The following is a 20360-nucleotide window of genomic DNA, read 5'->3' on the forward strand; positions in this document are numbered from 1 at the left end:
GGTGACCTGGAGAAAGAGATGGGGAGACGTCTCTGAGAAGGGCCTCGCTAGAAAGGCGGGAGAGGGATTCTCAGGAAAGAATCCAAAGGTTCTCAGGGATTCGTGCCTGAACCAGTGACAAAGTCAGCAGAGTGAGCCGAGGATAACACTGCCTTGAAGAGGAGGTTAAAGAAAATGTTCCTTGAACTCTTATGGGTTTTACAAAATTTCTCTAGGGTGGCTTATGATCATCCTAGACACTGATGAGGAACTTGAGGCACAGAAATTAAGTGATTTCCCACCATCCCACTAATACAAGGGGAAGAAATAGACTCAGAATGATGTCTTCTGGTCCGGATCCTGGTGGCTTGTCCCCTTGACTTTTTCTATACCCTGAGGAGAGAGCTTGGCCTGCTGTCGCCTTGTGCTGAAGCGGGATGCCCTTCCTCACCTTTGGGGCAAGAGCAGCTTCCACAGGGTGGCTGAGTGAGAATGACTGAGGCTGACGACAGGGACAATTTCTACTAAATGAAATGACGGTGTTTTAAACTCAAAACCCAGTATTATGTCGTCATATATTATTGCTAAGTATAAAAGAGATATTTATGAGGTTCTTAGTCCAGATCCATAAATTGCAGGTGACTGTGAGGCTCTGTGATTGATTGAGGTGTGACAATTATGTAGCAAGTAGTGGCAAGCTGAGTCCACTGGGATGTGGCATGCACACACTCGCTGTGACACTCTAGCAGGGTGCCTCATTAAAACTTGTAACACTGGTCATTTCCCCCAAACTCACCCTATTAAAATGGCTAGCAGAAAGAAATGCTTGGTTTTAGGGTTTTTTGCTTTTTTATGGGCTGAATTAGGCATCAAAGGCAAAGAAGAGACAGAAGAACAGACCTGTCGGTTGCTGGGCAAGTTTGATTTGAATGGGTATGTAGATGCCAAAAACCATTCACTTGTTATTGGAGGACTGTTTGATATTCATTCCAGGACCATCCCAGCAAATGAGTCTGTTTTGGAGCCAGTATCAGCAAAATGTGAAGGGTAAGCCTTTCTTTTTGTCTTCTTTCTACATCAGTCACAGGTGGTGGGGTGAAGGAGTGTTGGGTGTGGGGTGAGAGTCTGGAACCGGAGCCGTGATGCTAGCCTGACTCCAACACTGTTTCTCTGACTCAGGAGAGGTACCTCCTATTTCTGGGCCTCAGTTTCTCCAAGGTGGACATTCCAGGATTGCTTAGAAACAAGAAAAGCTTGGTCTCAAGTGGGTCCTTTCCTACTTCTGTGCCTCAGAAGGAAAGAAGGCAAGTTTTGTGTGATATAGAGTGCTGCTCTTCAGAGGGTGGTCTGTGGACCAGCAGCATCAGCATCTCTTGAGAGCTTGTTAGAAATGTGGAATCTCAGGCTGCATTCCACATCTGCTGAATCAGAGTCTGTACTCTGACAAGACATTACTTATTCAATTCCTAATAATATAAAACGAAAACCAGAGTTTGTCGTGATGTAGTACATTCATATTTTGTAAATGGAATCACTCAGCTTGTTCTTCACCCTTCATTAGAACTTCTGAAGGTTATCTTCTTAGCAAGGTTAAATGGAAAAGCCAATATACATATTTCTAATAAAAATAATCTTAAAAATTAAAGTTCATTTAATTAATAGTAAATTAATTAGTAAATTAAAAATTCATTAAAAAAACGATTTGACATATCCTCTGTGGTTGAAATGGTGGTGAGAAGTGAGTACACCCAATTTAAAAAATAATTCACTGTGTCAGGGATATTTGGATTTCCCTGTCTGCTCCACATGTTCTCGTTTAACTTTCAGAGAGATCTGATAGTTGCTTCTTATGTTCTGTCCAGGGATTTTAATTGTAATCAGAGGAGAGATAGGGTGGTGTTGCTTACCCCATCTTCACTTTAACTTGAAGCCTGAGGAGTCTTTGAAAGGATTTCTTCAGTGTCTTCTGACTTTCAGTGTTGCTGCTCAGAAGTCTGATGACATTCTGATTCTTGATATGTTGTATGAAATTTGTTCCATGTGGTCTAGGGCATCTAAAAAGCAATTCCTTGTTCTGAATGTGGGTCGGCAATGCAACGCACTGTGGGTATTCTACTTTCCTCCTAGCCTTTGACTGAGACCCAAATTGTTCATCTTTATGCTGGAACCCGGGGCCGGCATGGAGACACAGCGCTTGTTTGTACGCTCCACTTTGGTGGCCTGGGGTTCACTAGTTTGGGTCCCGGTGTGGACCTACATACTGCTCATCAAACCATGCTGTGGTGGCATCCCACATATAAAGTAGAGGAAGATTGGCAGAGATGTTAGCTCAGGGCTAATCTTCCTCATAAATAAATAAATAAGTAAATAAATAAATAGAAAAGAAAGCTAGAACTTTCCCCAGCACTTTAGTTCCTCCCAAATATATCTGTATACTTTGGATACTAATAAAATTCCATATTTAAAATTTTTTGATATATTTTCTTCAAAATTAGAACTACATAATTCATTTTCACCCATGACTGTCAACAGTTTCCTCCTATATGTACGCAACCCCAAAGTTCTTGCAGCCTCTTAATGCTCCTCCACACGGTGCAGCTTTCCCTCCCAGTGGGTGAGTCCTCAGAGAGGCCTGACCTAGGTGGTATTCATGAGCCGAGCCAGACCTAAGCAGATAGTAATTTCATTTTGGCATCATTAACCTTTATCTATAACTGATTGAGAAGTTCAAGTTGGAGTTTGAGGAAGCATGTTCTGAGACTCACAATTTTAATGAGATACTAGTTTTGGTTGGCCATCAGCTAAAGTGTGTGGAAGAGGAAGACTTTTCTATTATTTTGAAAAATTTGTTCAGAGAAGGGAGAGACAGCGAAATGGAAGGGGGAAGAGAATATTTTAATTCTTGTGGTTGATCTAAACAAAGTTAAGATTTAGAGAAATTTTCTGGGGAAACAGAGGTATACGTTGTACAACAATAATGTGACGATCATAATGGAAGTCAATGAATGAAAGAAAAATCGCCCCACATCCCACCCTGTGCTCATTTGAAAGTGTTCCCTGTTGATACTCATCCAGATGTTCATAGAACTTATAGGCAGTTTTAATTACAGTATGGAAATAACTTTGCATGTTATCTGCTTCACTTATTATATGCATGCTGCTGTGTAATTTCTCTAATTATAGTTTTTTATGTATGGAAAATGTTCCCATCGTCAATGTATCATAATTTATCATTGCTGAGCATGTAAGTTCTTTCTGGTTTTTTAGTATTATAAATAGTTCTATAGTGCGCAGTTTAGGGCAGACATAGTCGTTCCTTTGGGAAGAACAGTTCTTTCAGCTAAATTCAGGGGTAGAATTATTGATTGAAAGGAGGTGAACATTTTTCTAGCTCTTGAAATGTATTGTTATATTAACTTAAAACGATATTGCTACATTTATTTTAAAAATGTATATGCCACTTTATGTTGCCTCCATGTAATTTAGAGGCAACTGTCCGAGGATGAGGAAGCCCTTCATGTTCTGGCCCTTCCGGTTCTGCAGACTCTCTTCCCTGTGCACACCCTCCTGCCCTGTCCTCCAACCGTGCTGGGCTTTCCTCTCCTGGACCCTCTCATGATCTCTTGTCGTGCCTTCACACACCACGCCCTCTGCCTGCGTATCTGCCTGTTTCCACGGTGTCCTGGAGCATCAGCTTGGCTGTGAATCCTCAGGGCAAGGTGCCGTCCTTTGTACCCCATGCCCACACTTCTCCTGTCACTGTGTTTGTCACTGTGGGCTTCCATCGCTTGGCTGTTCTGCTGTTTCTTTGCCGAGACTCTGCAACGCCTGTCTTGTTTACTCTTGTGTCTACAGTGTCCAGCACCAGCGGACTCAATAACTACATATTAAATGAGAATCAAAGCTAAACTAAACTAAAAACCAAATTAAAGAGACTGGAGGAAAAACCTAATCTGCCCACAGGGCTGGTTGTTATTAGATAATTCCAAAAATATTTATTGAGTAGAAAGTATGGAGTTAGATACTATTTAAGAGAAAAAACTCCTCAGGGTCTTGTTTTCAAATAGGTTAAAGTTTGGTTAAAACTGGGAAGAAATAAAGAGAATTGGGAATAGACTATGTTTTTAATGGAGAAGGAGTTGGAAAAAACATGGTGATGGACTGCAGAACTCTCTTCTGCTTTAACGGCCGGGGAACAGGAAGAAGGAGGCTCTTCATGGTTGTATGTGAGAGTAGCAGGAAGGAGGCGTCTTTCAATTAAAAAATCTCTCAACCTTAGCAATCAAATCACAGCAGGAAAATTATGTAATTAAAGTCATAGTATATGGAAATTTTATGTATTGCTTTTGTGTAGTCCTATCATAAGTATTTACAATTAATGTCCTGAAGAAAACAAGAGAAACCCATAGGGAGGTAGGGAGGAAAGGAGACTCGTGGCAGCAGGCACCTGCAGTGAATGGGGAAGATGTGCGAGGAGCCCTTGGGTGCTCTGCGTAGTGGGGGGAATTATGATTTTAAGAATATTTTTGTGAAAAGACATAATCAGCAGTTTGGGGAGATTATATCATATGAAAGATACATAGAGCAAGGAAATGTCCAAAAAGACGCTTTCCAACCCAAACAAATCAAAGATTCCCCCCACTGACTAAGGCCTTACCAAAGCTATTTCCTTTTCAGGTTTAATTTTCGAGGATTCCGCTGGATGAAAACCATGATCCACACCATCAAGGAGATTAACGAGAGGAAGGATATTTTGCCCAACATCACTTTGGGCTATCAGATCTTTGACACCTGTTTCACCATCTCCAAATCTGTGGAAGCTGCTTTGGTACTCCTTACGGGGCAGGAAGAAAACAAGCCCAATTTCAGAAACGGCACTGGAGCATTTCTGGCGGGAGTTGTTGGAGCAGGCGGGTCGTCTTTATCGATTGCTGCTTCAAGAATTCTAGGGCTGTATTATTTACCTCAGGTATCTCAGAATACTGTGCTTGGCACTAACTTAAAAAGAAACACAAGTGTGTTTGTGGAAATTGCAGCAAATAGCGGGTGCTCAGCTGAGGGGGGGTAAGTCGCAGAGGCGAATGGGCAGGGGGGGTGATCCTGCTGCCTTGACGGCTCAGCAGCTGCAGCAGGAGGGACTTGACGCCTACCGAGAGGCGACTTCAGGCTCTTCTGTGTCTGAAATCCTCAGGATCCTGCCTTAATATTTGACTTGAGGTTGTGACCCAGTGGTTTGTATGCTGACATCTGACTAGGCACTACCTCTGTAGCCCTCAGTGAAGTGCAGAGTAGGTGACGGAGAAATACTGGTCGGTCGGTTCATAGGTGCTATAAGGAACTCATTCTGTTTCTGTCCTGTATTAATGCAGATTATCATGGCCTTTTGAAATGAGCCTGGGAATCTCACAAGATAGCTAGAGTTTTTGGATGCTAACTTTACAGAGTATTTTAAATTCAGAGACTGTGACATGTTTCAACATAAGAATAGGTGATATTAAGAAGAATGGATTATTAAGATAATATAAATAAAGCACTATAATTATTTCTAAGGATGGGTCATTAAAGTATCAATAGTCAGGACTTATTAATATGAATGATGATTAAACCTGTTTGTGTTACTGAAGTAATGGGAGATTTTGAAATAATTGTAAAAGTAGCAATTACATAGTATTTCTTAAAAAGCTGCAAATCCAAATTTAGGAGAAATAAGAAAGTACTGGGAGACGGAACCGAGAGGAGGGGTCAGGTGATGCAGCTGACACCTTAGGTGTGGGCTTCATCCAGCTCAGACAAACCGCTGCTGCTGTGAGCTCCATCTCCCACCAAACGCCAGCTGTGGTCCAGGCACCAGCCTGAAACATCTGGATAAATTTTCTCAATCACGTCCTTGTAGTGAATCTCAAAAGAGTGTAAAAGAAAAAGCTTCTTGGTGACAGATACTTTCACAGTTGTTTTCTCATTTAATATACTGAGTATGTTAGGTCATTATAATATATAACATATATATTATATATAATGAGTATAATATTCATTATAATATAGTGATTATACTTTAGTATACTTAATATACTCAAGATGTAGATATCATTATCCTGATTTTACTTGTGGGGAAACAGATTCAGAAGTTTTGAGTAACTTGTCCACGACCTTACACTGTTTAATTATGAAACCAGATTTAAAAATCAGAATCTGTTTCCTAAATGAGATTCTTTCCTACATATGGCTTCCACGATGTTGCTGAATATGAGTTTCCAAAGAAGAATTTAAATTAAGCTAATGGAGTAAGAATAGGACAAAGAGTTGAGAAAAGAGAAATTAAGAACATTCTGTCACTTATGAAGGAATTGACAGTCATGGAACTACGGAACTACAATAGAGGCGGCCCTATTGAGGCGATGCATTAATAACATGGGATGGATTAGGGGAGAACGTGACACGGTCTTCGTTGTAGAGTCAGTGAGGTTGAAGATAAGGTACAGCAGAAATGCATGTAAGACTATCAAGAATTCGTAGGACTGAATTCTTAAGTTCTCACTGATGGAAAATACACACAAGGATCATTGGTAAAATGAGAAAGAAGTACCTCTTCATTTATTGAGACAAGTGCCTATAAAACGAGGGCTTCTAGTAACTTGGTGGGAGAACATGACTTCGACCGAGGTTGCTGTGGAGCTTCCTACCGTCTTTCTCAGTCTAAGTCTTAGGACCTAAATACTCAGGAGTCCTGGCAGAGAGAAACAAGGAAAGAGAAGAGGAGAGAAGGAGGGAAAGTGGTGGTGGTGGGAAGACACACCCTGAGAGAGAGAGAGAGACAGTGAGAGAGAGAGAGAACTGGGCCTGCCAGAGAGACTGTGAGTCCACTTACTCCATCACCTGTGTGGATGAGAAGTTAGACCTGAGAAGGAGCCTGGATGGCTTGACTCACCACCTAGTCTCTGAAGAAAGTGGATGGAAGGGCAGATGACCTGCCCTTTGCTGTGATCCCACCTGTGAAATTGGTGCATTGAATGTCATCTTCTTGATAATGAGCTCCTCCAGTTCTCTTCAGGTAGGGTCTGAAAAGGGTGGACAGGGAGGCCTAAAGTGTTCCAACCATCCCACCCACTGAGCAGGGAGGGGAGGAGAAGCCCTTTTGTCTATGGAAAGATGTGAGAATAAAGGGGAGATCCGTTGTTATGTTCCCTCCCTCTCCAATAAAAGTATTCAGAGATTGTGTAATTTGAGATTTGGCTGTTGTTTTTTAATAGCTGCATGAATATTTTCAATTGCAGGTGGGTTATGCCTCTACCTGCTCAGTTCTCAGTGACAAATACCAGTTTCCGAGTTACCTTCGCACGGTTGCCAGTGATAAGGTCCAGTCGGAGGCCATGGTCAGACTCATCCAACACTTCGGTTGGGTCTGGATAGGCACGATAGCAGCTGATGATGATTATGGAAAATATGGAGTAAAAATTTTTAAGGAAAAAATAGAGAGTGTCAACCTCTGTATTGCCTTCTCTGAAATCATTCCCAAAGTCTATTCCTATGAGAAAATGCAAAGAGCTATTGATGCTGTAAAGAACTCCACAGCCAGAGTCGTTGTGCTTTATGCGTCTGATATTGACCTCAGTCCTTTTGTGCTGGAAATTGTTTTCCACAACATAACTGACAGAACATGGATAGCAAGTGAAGCATGGATTACCTCAGCTCTCATTGCAAAGCCTGAATATTTCCCATATTTTGGTGGAAGTATTGGATTTGCAATACCAAGAGCTGATATACCAGGACTAAAAGAGTTTCTTTATGACGTGCATCCTAGCAAGGATCCAAATGATGTCCTGACCATTGAATTCTGGCAAACTGCTTTTAACTGTACTTGGCCCAATAGTAGTGTTCCCTACCATGTTGATCACAGAGTGAACATGACCGGTAAAGACGACAGGTTACACGCCATGTCTGATAAATTCTGTACAGGAGAGGAGAAGTTGGAAGACCTTAAAAATACTTATCTGGATGTGTCTCAGCTAAGAATCACAAACAATGTCAAGCAAGCTGTGTATTTTATGGCTTACGCCCTGGATCACCTCAGTAGATGTGAAGAAGGACGTGGGCCATATGTTTTCGGAAACACCTGTGCGTATATACCTGACTTTGAGCCTTGGCAGGTAAGTTGTTGTTTGTGTGTTTGTTTTACCTCATGATATAGTTTGACATCAAAAGAATTTGTACTGTTAAAACCATTGATTTGCTTTTGTACTTAATAGACGTGGTTTTATCACCTGAAAGAATGGCTCGCACATGTGATCTAAATGGTTGTTTTTAAATTACCATTTGTTAAAAGAGTTGTTATTAAATTTGTTGTGAATGATTGGAAATCCTCCCAAAACAGTGCCTTAAACAAGACAGGATTTTTTTCCTTCACATAAATGAAGTTTAGAGGTTCGCATTCTGGGACTGAAGGAGTGATTTAGGAGTCCAGGCTCCTTCCACCTTGTTGCTTCACCATCCTCAACATGAGGGTTCACCTCATAATCTCCAATGGCTGCTTGGGCTTCAACCATCATTCCACACTCTAACCAGCCGGAAGGAGAAAGAGCAGAGAGGTGTATCCCTTCATTTAAGGATATTTCCTAGAAATTACATACAATTCCTCTTACATGCCATTAGCCAGGATTTAGTTATATGATCACATCTAGCTGCAAGGGAAACTGGAATCTGTAGTTTTTATGAAGTGTGGGAAGGCCATGCAAGGGCATGAAGGTCAGGAGGCGAAGATTATTGGGGCTATCTTGGAGATTGGCTCTCACACCTCCTGTTTCAGGTCTGATGTCCCAGCAATTCATGTCAGGACACTGTAGCACTAACGGTCTCACCAAGACGCACACCTACTCAGAGTGCTCATCTGCTTGCATCCCTTGGCACCTCCCCTCCCACCTGTAAAGGATAAAGCATGAGCATCCCTGGTCTGGCACTGTCAGCATCTCTGATTTCATTGCTTCTTCCATGACCCTCAGCACTCAGCAACACCAAATTGCTTGTCACTCTCAGCAGAGCCCGCGTTGGCTGGAACCATTGCACGTTCATTTTCATTTTTAAATAGATCCTACAGCACAGTTAGTTGTGCTGATGTGGACTCGGCGAGCAGAGGAGTTGAAAGAAAGATTTCTCGGACTCTCAAGATCTGGCAGTAGTGCTCCATTATTCAGAGAATAGCATGGGGACGGGACCCATGGGCAGTAAGAACTGCAACATGGGGACAGGACCCATGGGTAGTAAAGAGCTGCAATGTGCTGAGGGTTAGGGCTAAACTTATAAGGCATAAATATGTGAGTTATTTCTTTACAAGATAAAGGGAAGATCATGTAAAAAAGTTGTTAAAACGGTATTAGTACAGGTGGGGTCTGATTATTGGGTGGTCCTATAACTTTGGACAAGCATCAGGTAGGGTCAGGTCAGGATGTTCTATGCTTCCTGGAGGACGATATAGATCGGTATGTTGGGCAGGACGCCTTGGGCTTATCTCCCTGGGGCAGCCTTGATCCTCATCAGTTCATCTCTCTAGTCTCCTCCAAGCTATGGCAGTTCTTTATTCTTTCCTGGTTTTTCATGACCTTCATACTTTTAGTAAGTACTGGCTATTTTCAGAGCGTTTTTCAGTTTGGGTTTGTCTAATGTTTTCTCATGATTACATTGAGATTACGTGTTTTTGGCAAGACTACTATAGAAGTCATGTTGTATGTTTTCTATGCCTCATGTCAGGAGATGCATAATGTCCTTATGTCTCATTATTGGTGATACTCACTCTGATCACTTAGTTACCATATGTCACCATATTTTCCATTGTAAAGTTACTGTGTTTCCCTTTGTAATTAATGATTATCTTGTGAGACAATATTTTGAGGCTCTGAAAATCTTCTGTTTCTTATCATGCTTTTGCCCACAAATTTTAGCACATTGATGATGACTCTTGCCTGAAACAACTTTTACTGTGTTGTTTAAAAAGCAGTGACTTCTTATTTCCCTCATTCCTTCTGTATTTATTAAGTGGGATTCTACTTCTCCTCCACTGGTTTACTCATATCCATATGGGCTCATATTTATTTCTTTTCTATGAGTAGAATAATCCATAACTATCATTATTTATTTTGCTGCTTAAAATTTCTCATATTTGACCATTGGAATCTCCTTTGAGCTGGCTCCTATTTCCTTTTGACACATCCCTATAATTTCTGAGCACCCCCTTACTTTTTGGAATCCAAAGATGTTCGAGGATCATCTTGTGCTTTCTCTGCCACAGTCCCGTAGTCAGCCATTTCTCCAAAGAGTCCTGGTTCTATTTACAGGAGAATGGAATTTAGAAACCAAGATCTGAGCACTAGGTGTGTTCATTGGTCCTGGGGAAGTTGTGGTAAATTCAGAACGAGAAATTAAGTTGTATATGAAATGCCATAGGGGGCTTCCTTTATTTTGAAAGAAATGCTCTGGGTACTTCTTTTGTAATAAAAAGGATCCTTTTCCGTGGTAAATAACAACACTTTAATTTATTATTTAAACATTTCAATCTTATAATTTAAATTTACTCAAAGAGCATCAGATACATATTAGGATTGCAGAGAAGTCTTTAGGGAGAATCAAGGGCACACGGTGTCAGGTGAATGTTGGTGGATATGTCCATGACGGGATTCAGGCTCCTTGACCCTGTATTTAAAACTGTGAAAAGCAAGACCTCACAGTAGAGAGGATTATTAGCATTTAAGAGTGCCTCCTAAATGTGTTGACACAAAATAACCAATAACCATTCCATAGATAAGAGAGATAAGGCGAGTCTTACTTGAGCCAAACTGAGGATTATAACCTGGGGAAGGCCTTTTCCAGAAAGGAAGAAAGCATTCAGAAGCATGGTTTTCAGTACAACTTTATATTGTTTTAGAAGAAAGAACATACATTAAACACACCCAGAATACGTATTCATCAAAGTTTCAAAGAGGTATACTGTTGCAAACTAGCAGGTTGACAGGACCCCGATGTAGGGAATGGGACTAATGGGGCAGCACCAATAGGGCGTAGGAGGGGAAGTATGCATTCTCATCTTAAGAGAGGGCATTCTTTACTTTCATGGTTAAGCGGATGTACAATGTATATTTGATAGACCATAACTCAGGCTTTTTAGTTCAAGCCAAATCAGTTTTGAACTTGAATAGTTACCCCATATACCTCAATATGTGAAAATCTCTTGTCAAATGTATCAAAGTGAAAATTTTGATTTATTTAAAACCAAGATGACAATGCACTCTGTCCTCATTCTTCTCAGCTTACTCCATGAGCAGGCTTGGTCAGAATATATACTTTGGTAAAATCCCTTCACTCTTGTGGTTTATTTGGGCATTTCTGAATCTTTTGCATGCCTAGGTGGTAGGGAACTGTCCTCCCAGCCAATAATGATGTACAGGTGGGTTATGGAAATGTTGCTCTGGAGAGCGGTCAGGGATGGGCAGCCTTTGAAAATTTCTTTGCTCGACTCTTCTGAAGATAGGGAAAGAAAAAAAATGCCTCTCCCTAATGGAGTTGTCAATAAAAGTCACGCTGCTGTGAACTCTGATGCAGATTCCATGTTGGCTGAGAAGAGCACACAGTGGAGGAGGGAGACGGAGAGCTAAGAGGACCAGCGACCTGGAGTGGCCCTGGTGGTGGTGGAACACTTACCTTGGTGTCAGGATGCCCTGAGGCTTCCACTTGTAGTGCCTTAAGCCCTATGTCAGAGACAGGGCAGGAGTAATTTTCCTCTTTTTACAGACCAAGAAACTAATGCTTAGGGGACGGCCCCATGGTGTGGTGATGAAGTTCTGCGTGTACCACTTTGGCAGCGTGTGTTCACGGGTTCAGATCCCAGGTGTGGACCTACCACTCATCAGCCATGCTGAGGGGGTGACCCACATACAAAATAGAGGAAGATTGGCACAGGTGTTAGTTCAGGGCTAATCTTCCTCAAGCAAAAAAAGAGGAAGGTTGGCAATGGGTGTTAACTCAAGGCAAATTTTCCTCAGCAAAAAAAAAAAAAAAAAAAAGGAAAAAGAAACTAATGCTTAGTTAGAATATATGACTCGCCTAAGGTCATGACATTTGGCAGAGCCAAAACTTCACTCCAGATCAGCAGACACCACAACTCAGGGTCTTTTACACTCTGTTGTGTGGCCTCTTTTATTTGTTGAGGATTAGGGACTGGACTGGACCCTCTGTTTGGGAACCATAGGCCCAGCATGTGGTGCTGACAAAGACCAAGGACACAGGATATAGCCTGTTGCAGACTGGTTACCCTCCTACTAAAGAAGATGTGCTCTTACCCAAGCTCAGATTGGCCATGTGAGGCAAGAGTAAGAGAGGTATTTATTTTGTCAGGGGCTCCCACTGCCGTCCACAAAACCACTCTGCCGGTGCACAACCAGCTCCATCCCCCGTTAGGCTCTTGGCCATGGCCCCTTTGGCACACCTTATCCCACGTGTTATTCTCTTGGCTTATAATCTCCTTGTCCCCAGTATTTCTCAGGCAAATTCCTATGAATTTTTTAAAACCCAGCTCACATGGCCACTTCCTGGGGAAACCTATTCTAATTTTCCTAAGGCGGTTAGTCAGCCGCTCCCTCATCCATGCCCACGCGACGTTCTGTCCACAACAGCAACACAGAGTACATCGAGTCTTATCCTCAGTGCCTGTTTGTCTGGCCTTTCCACTGGACCGTGAGCTTTGCAAGGGTAGGGAATGGATCACGTTGATTTTCATATCTCTAGCACCTGACATGTAGGGAAAGGAGTGTTTGTGTGGGAGTAGACCAGTACCTAAAAGTGGAAGAAATCTAGGAGGGAAGTTAAAATATCCTCTCTGCCCAGATATGCAGATATCGGGAATATTAGGCACCACTATGCCATAGTACAGGTCCGTGCTGTCCAGTAGAAATGTGCGAGTCACACAGGTAATTTAAAATCTTCTAGTCACCAGATTAAAAAAATAAAAAGAAACAGATGGAATTAAATTTAATATATTTTATTCAACCCCAAATAATATTTTACATGTAGTCATAATCATGAAGATATAACATAAAAATAATAATGCAAAATTATTATTGAGATAGTTTACATTTTTAAAAATTAAGTCTTTGAATCCATTGAGTGTTTCACACTCACAGCCTATCTCTATTTGGCCAGCCAACTTTCAAGTTTCAATTGTCACCTGTAGCTAGAAGTTGTTGTATTAAGCAGCAAAGATATAAACTCTTTTATAAACAAAGATATAAACTCTTTATAAACTCTGTTTTCTGGGCAATAGAATTTTTACAAATTGCTTTTCCCTCCCTTGTTTTCTAGTTAATGTACTATCTGAAGAACATTAAGTTTACAACCCATAATGGAATGACAATAGAAACGGATGAAAATGGAGACGTGAGTAGGGGGTACTATGATATCCTAAACTGGCAATTGGATGATAATGGAGAAGTTGCCTTTGTGAAGATTGGAGAATACACATTCACAGACTCTAAGTTTGAACTCGTGATGAGAAAGAATGCAACGATATTTTGGAACACTGAGTCATCAGAGGTTGGTACTCTGACGTCTTATTTTGTTTATATACGCAGAGTATTGCATTTCCATACTGGTTCAGGCACTATGGAATATCAGACACCTAGAGTTGGCCATTCCAAGTCAACTTTCCCAAATACAGTAAATATCTTTTCTATATAGAGATTCAGAGATTTTGTTTTTGGAACATTTTCTTGGGTTGTAGTTTTAAATATTAGTTCTATTATTTCGTTTTTCTTCTTCAAGTATTTCAGTTGTCCATATGTTTGATTTCTTTTGTCTATCTTTCATTTTAAGCACTTTCTCTCTGATCATTTTTGCCTTTTTCTTTATTAATCCCTATTCTCTTGGTTGCTTTCCTGCCTTTATTCAATACCCCTTATTAAGTTTTCACTCAAATATATATGTTTTTGAATGCCTTGTGACTTTTATCTTAATTTCTGAAATTTTTTGAAGAAAAAAGAGTTTCCTTCAGTAAAATGAACTTTTTTCCATTTCTTCCAGTTTTATATCTATTTATGTTTTTAATTTTAAATGTCTAGTCGAGATATTTTTGCACATCTCTAAGTGCTTTTCTGAGAAAATTTAATTGTATTACCTGAATACGTATTTAAGTGCTGTGTTACAGAATTCTTCTGCTTATTGGTTGTATGTGTGTGTGGCCCTTTTGGCCTGAGATCTGAGATCCCCAAACAGCCTTTCCAATTATGCTGGGAAAGGACGTAAGAACAAGTGACCAGAAAAGTAAGATTTCTGAGCTCCTGTGCTGTGCCAGACACTTTCATCTTTTTTCTCTCTCTTCTTGTCTTTTTTTTCCTCTCTGCTTTCCATGGGCAGCAATAAACATATACAGACTCACACATACTTACACAAGCATTCCCACACACGTGTACACACACACACACTCACTCACATTCCTCCCTTTCTTGGCTCATCCTAAGCAGCTCTTGAGTACGTCATGGCAGGATACAAAAATAAAACAGCCTATCAGTGTTTGCCACTGTAGGGACCACAGCTCTCTTCTGCATTTTGTTTCTTTGACCTAAAGCTGTTCTGTCCAATTACAGTAGCCCTTAGCCACATGTAGCTTTTAAAATTTAAATTAATTAAAATGAAATAAAACTAAAAATTTAGTTCCTTAGTCATATTAGCCACATTCCAAGTACTCAACAGCCACATGGCCAGGGGTTCCTGTGTTGGACACCATTGCTGCAGAAGGATGGAGCTGCCCGAGGCTCAGAGTACAAACTGTTCTCCTTGTCCCGAGCTCTCTCACCGAGTGGGGCTGAGACTTTGTGCTTCTGTATTCCAGGGCCAGGCACATCACAGGTGCTCAATATAAGGTTTGCATGAAAATAGAGAGGATGCTGCAGCTTGTATATACAAGGCTCGTTCTACTAAAAATTGACGGAAAAATGGTAAAATGTAGTCACAGATTTCAATTTTAATAATGTTTGTTACAGCATAGTAATTTTATTTTTCTCATCTTCTTTATTAAAATTGGGGTTATATCTGTATAGTGAAATCAGTTAGAATGCAATTCATACAAACTTACTAAGCATCTGCTGTGGTCCACCTCTCTGTTAAGCACTGCAAAAGGACCACTGCCCTCACGGTGCTCACAGTCTTAGTTATCGATTGAGCAGATATTTATTGAGCACAATATTATTTGTGCTAGATACTGTTCTAGGAACTTGGGGTATGTCAGTGTACTAAACAGAACAAACCCCTGCCTAGTGGAACTAACATTTCAATGGGAGGAAATAGGCAATAAATGGTTAGATAAATTATATAGTATATAAAGGATGACAATGTTGGGGAGAAAAACGTAGCAGGGACTGAGATGGGGAGCGTCGGGGGAGTGTTGTATTGTCATTTCACATGTGTGGTCAGGGAAAGCCTCACTGGGTGACATTTGAATAAAATCTTAAAAGGAAGTTCATCCAGGAATTATCTAGGGGAAGAACATTCCAGCTGAGGGAACAGTAACTTCTAAGGCTTGAGGCAAGAGAATGCCTGGCATTTGGGAAGAATAACAAAGAGGTCAGTGTCACCTGCAGAGTGGGAGAGAGCAAGAGTAGTGGGAGAGGCGATAAGAGAGGCCAGAGAGGGTTAGACCACGTGGGCCCTTGTTGGCTATTGAAAGCCTTTGGCTTTTACACTGAGTGGAAACGGGAAGGCAGGGAAAAGTCTTGATAGAGGAGAGTCACGATCTAGCTCAGGATTTAAAGGATCATTCTGTCAGCCAAGTCACAAATGGATGGAACTGGTGGGATACAGTGGACAAGAGCAGAATCTGCTGGATTTGCTGAGACTCTGCACTTGGAAGTGTCCTGCATCAACAATTAGTGGATGGTATAAGGCATGATTTTACTCATGGTAAACTGAGTCTGGAGTTGGTGAGCAGATGGACCTGAGCGAAGGAGAGGCTATATGTAGGCAAGTAATAGAAGATAAGTTTGGAGATGATAGGTGAGAATGGTGGCGTCAGTGACAGAAACGGGGAACTTGCGGGGAGGAATCAGGATAATGGGGATGGTTTTAAACATGTTGAATTTGAGGTGATGGTGGAATCTCAAACAGGGATGAGTTAGAAGTTTAGGATATGGAATTAGTGGTCAGGTGGGAAAGGTTGGTGTTAGAGTCAAGATTTGGGAGTTCTTATGTAGAGGTGCTTGTCAAAGACAAGAGAACGAATGAGCTGCTTTATATTGAGATAAAAGCAGAGGATCAAGGATCAAACCCAGAAAAATGCCACAGTGATGATGAAGGTGGAGGAAGGAGGACCAAGAAAGGAAATGAAGGGCCCAGTGGAAGCCAAGGGAGCCCGCAATCCAAGGAGGGCTGATCAAGACGTGGACAAGAGACCAGGGAGATGTGGCTGGAGGAAAAGCTGTCAGAGGGGGCAAGAGACATTGCAGTGAGTGGGAAGCTAGACTGAGTGCTGAGAAGGAAGGGATGGGACGGAAAGTTATCAGCTCATTGTTCGTGCTGCTTTTCAAGGACGGGTATATGGAGAACTCCTGTCAGAAGACCGGCTCAGGAGAGGGAGCCTCGTTCATTCTGTGATGATGCACAGACACACACACACGTACAGACACACACACACACATGCATGCACACACTCACACCTTATAGGAAGCCTGTCTGCTCTGTGTAGCAATACATGCTTCAGTAACGTTACAGACCATAACTGAGATCAGAGCTTTCCCACATTTTCTATCGTTATCTAATTCAGATTTATCCTGGAAAACTCAACACAGGAAAATACTGATTTCCAAAAGAAATATAAAAGCGATTATTCACTTTCCAAAAGAAATCTTTGCTTAATGGGAAAAACATTTCATCTCCCTTTTAGATAGGAAACTCCTCTTTTACATTAAGATGTAAACAGATTTATGAACCTTGCATTTATCCTGGGGTTCACAGTGTGCTCCACGAAGAATGTAAAGGGAGGCCTGTGTTTTCCACTGAGCTTTCTCAACTCTTTTTGCGAGAAGTGATTCCACTGCTGTGCTGGTCCATTTTTCATTTTTCCCAATTTTCCCATGGGACAGATCTTTCATTTTTCATTTGTGTGGATCCTGGGTGACATGTTTTTGACATTCAGACTGTGTTGGGATGACCCTGCTGAGAAAAAATCTTTTTCAGGCTCGCAAGATGATTCTTGGGGTGCAGGTCCCCAAGCAGGAACAGACTTGTCAAATTGTCCTCTCCTCAGAGTCCCATGGACATGGGGCCTGGTCTGAGTCCCCAAGGTTAGAAAGATTAGCTTTAGGATTATCTTTGCGTTTCTAGAATCGACCACAGGACTTTTAGCAAAATTCCTCTCCAGGCTCTCCATGTTGTTTTTCTCTTTGTCTGCTGTCCTCGCCCAGCTGTCCTGGGTTTCCCAAGATACTATAAATCTTCCGCAGAAATCCGGATGAGAACTTTCTCAGCCTCACAAGTGGTGGCGACAAAAGGGCTTTGTTACCTGTGGTGTGTTTGTCTCTGTCAGCTTCCCTATTCAGTGTGTGCTGACGTGTGTCGTCCCGGGACCCGGAAGGGGATTCGTCAGGGGGAGCCAACATGCTGCTTCTACTGCATCCCGTGTGCTGATGGGCACGTGTCGCGGGAACCAGGTAGAGATGGTCGTTTTTTCATTGATACTAAAATATAATTGGGTTAAACACGTTTCAGCAAAGAAGCCCTTGGGGACCTTCTTTGTAAATAGATGTAAACAACTTATAACAAAAATCATTGTAATCCACCAAACTATTGGATGTCCTGTACAGTCTAAAAAAACCGTAATATGGGATTTCAGGTCTAAAGCTGCTACAGTTGGAAAAAGACCTGTAACCATGAATTTAGGAGAGGAAAATACAAACGAAATATATGAAATGTGAAATATAAATGAATGGATTCATAAAAGTATTTAAGATTATTTCAATTTCTGGAATAGGTTAAACATTAGTTATGTTCATGTTGGAAAAAAGAGTGGATTATAGTTCTATGTTCTACGCGATGATCTCTAATTCGGAGCTCTAAGATCCAGAGCTCTGTGCCACAACCACTCAGCCTGCTGGACTGCTGCCCCTGGTGCCAAGGGCTGGAGCCGGGCTTTGTGTGCTTCTCCTCGGGCAGCATGTTGGACCAGGTTTATTTTTCTCTCTTATTTCCGTTAGAGATAACACAAATTTTACTTGCTTTTTGCCAAAATGCCCCCAACAGCCATTTATTTAAAAGAGAATTTTAAAATGTAAAATTTTCCCCAAATGGAAAACAAGTACAATGTAACCTGAACAACTCTCTGGCCCCGTCGTGGCCCTGTCTCTGCACAGTCACATTGAGCAAAGTCCAGTCCAGCAGTCAGAAGACACCTAGAGGGAATTCCAATCTTTACCTGCATCTTTCAAAGAACATTAAAGAGATTCGTTTCATAACCTACCACAAACTCATCTCATTTTTTCTTATGTCCCAATATTCTGCCTCGGAGCCTTCACCCAGCTAAATGCCATGAATCTTTCCTCAACCTTGGTCAACGTGTGGCTATTTTCGTTTCCCTCAGTCCTTCTCTACCTATTCTCTCAAATCTACATCTGGAGGGTGGTGAGGGCAAAGCTGAGTGGGCTAAGACAAATCCTCTCCAGTAGGATGGGGTGAGGTTGAATGGAAGACTGAGAACCCTTGTATTTTAATCAACTTATCAGTGTCACAATCCTGATTTTTCACCTTAGTAGCTTGATTTTCTCATATATGGGAAATCACCCGTGGCTTGTTCTTGGGTTCATGAGGCTGCACACCTCTCTGCTCAGTTAGATAATTGGAAGAGAAGGATGAAGCATCTTACTGAGAAAGGCCCATGCAGGAAAGGCTGAACCAAGAAGGGAGACTGAATTTCCAAGACTGAAAATAACCCTCCATCTGTAAGATTAGCTGCACACTTTAAGAACGTTTCATCACTGCGTTTTGGGAGATATTATATATATTCTATATAAGGGGATCTCAGTGAGTCCTGTACTAGGCCTTTGGCTGCTCTGGACTATTCACGGCTGAAGGGGATAACTGAGTTTCCCTGCAGTCAGTCCTCTGTTCTCTGTTCACTAGGTCAAAGAGAGTGTGAGCAATGCGGTGAAGACTACTGGTCAAATGCACAGAAGAACAAGTGTGTGCTGAAAGAGGTGGAGTTCCTTGCTTATGACGAGGCCCTGGGATTCACACTTGTCCTTCTCTCCATCTTCGGGGCCCTTGTGGTTTTGGCAGTCACAGTTGTGTATGTGCTGTACAGGCACACTCCGCTTGTGAATGCCAATGACCAGGAGCTAAGCTTTCTCATCCAGGTTTCGCTTGTCATCACACTGTTGTCTTCCGTGCTTTTCATTGGCAAGCCGTACGACTGGTCCTGCAGGGCCCGCCAGGTTACCCTGGCAATGGGATTTTCTCTTTGCCTGTCTTGCATTCTTGGAAAGACTATTTCACTGTTCTTAGCCTACAGAATTTCCAGATCCAAAACCCGACTTATATCCATCCGTCCCCTTTATCAGAAAATCATTGTGCTAATTTCTGTTCTAGTTGAGATTGGTATATGTACAGCCTACTTGGTATTGGAACCCCCAAGCGCCTTCAAGAACATGGAATCTCAAAACATAAAGATCATTCTGGAATGCACTGAAGGTTCTATAGAATTTTTATGCTCTATGTTTGGGATTGATATCTTCCTGGCTTCGCTATGCTTTCTCACAACCTTTGTGGCTCGCCAGTTGCCGGACAATTACTATGAAGGAAAATGCATCACCTTTGGGATGCTGGTCTTTTTCATCATCTGGATCTCTTTTGTTCCTGCCTACTTGAGCACCAAAGGCAAGTTCAAAGTGGCTGTGGAAATATTTGCAATCTTGGCATCCAGCTATGGTTTGTTGGGTTGTATATTTGCTCCCAAGTGCTTCATTATCTTGCTGAGGCCAGAGAGGAACACTCATGAACTTGTTGGTGGAAGAGTCTTGACTATAGATAAGAGCATCCAACCAACTTCAGCGTCTGTGAGCAGTGAGCTCGACAATACCATGGCATCAACTGTTGAGGACGACTAGGCTTACACGTGCCCTCCAGCTGCCGTGGTGACATGGTTCAGCATCCCCTTTCCGCTTGCTCCTGTAGCAGCTGCCTGACGCTCTGGAGTGATATTGAGGATCTGGGTCCTGGTTGTGAAGTTTTAGCATGGTGTATGAGATTTCATACTCTCAGATAACACTTATCATGAATCAGAACGCCTGTTACTATTGAAATTGGAAACTGCTTCATTAGAACACTTCATAACACTTTGGCATGAGGAGTGTATGGTAGAGGAT

General features: G+C 41.8%; 1 protein-coding gene across 1 annotated transcript in view; it reads left to right on the plus strand.

Annotated features, from left to right (window-relative positions):
* The first annotated feature begins 784 nt into the window (after positions 1-784).
* LOC100049818 (vomeronasal type-2 receptor 1-like) overlaps positions 785-20360 on the plus strand; it is a 20722-nt gene continuing 1146 nt past the window's right edge. The window contains exons 1-6 of the mRNA XM_001487847.3: positions 785-1026; positions 4657-4948; positions 7251-8123; positions 13318-13548; positions 17531-17654; positions 19120-20360. The exon at positions 19120-20360 is cut by the window's right edge and continues 1146 nt beyond it. Of these exons, the coding sequence (XP_001487897.3) occupies positions 785-1026; positions 4657-4948; positions 7251-8123; positions 13318-13548; positions 17531-17654; positions 19120-20102 (2745 nt within the window). The 3' untranslated portion in view covers positions 20103-20360. The remainder of the gene's footprint in view (positions 1027-4656; positions 4949-7250; positions 8124-13317; positions 13549-17530; positions 17655-19119) is intronic.

This window comes from Equus caballus, chromosome 16, assembly GCF_041296265.1.
Source record: "Equus caballus isolate H_3958 breed thoroughbred chromosome 16, TB-T2T, whole genome shotgun sequence".
Classification (NCBI taxonomy): Eukaryota; Metazoa; Chordata; class Mammalia; order Perissodactyla; family Equidae; genus Equus; species Equus caballus.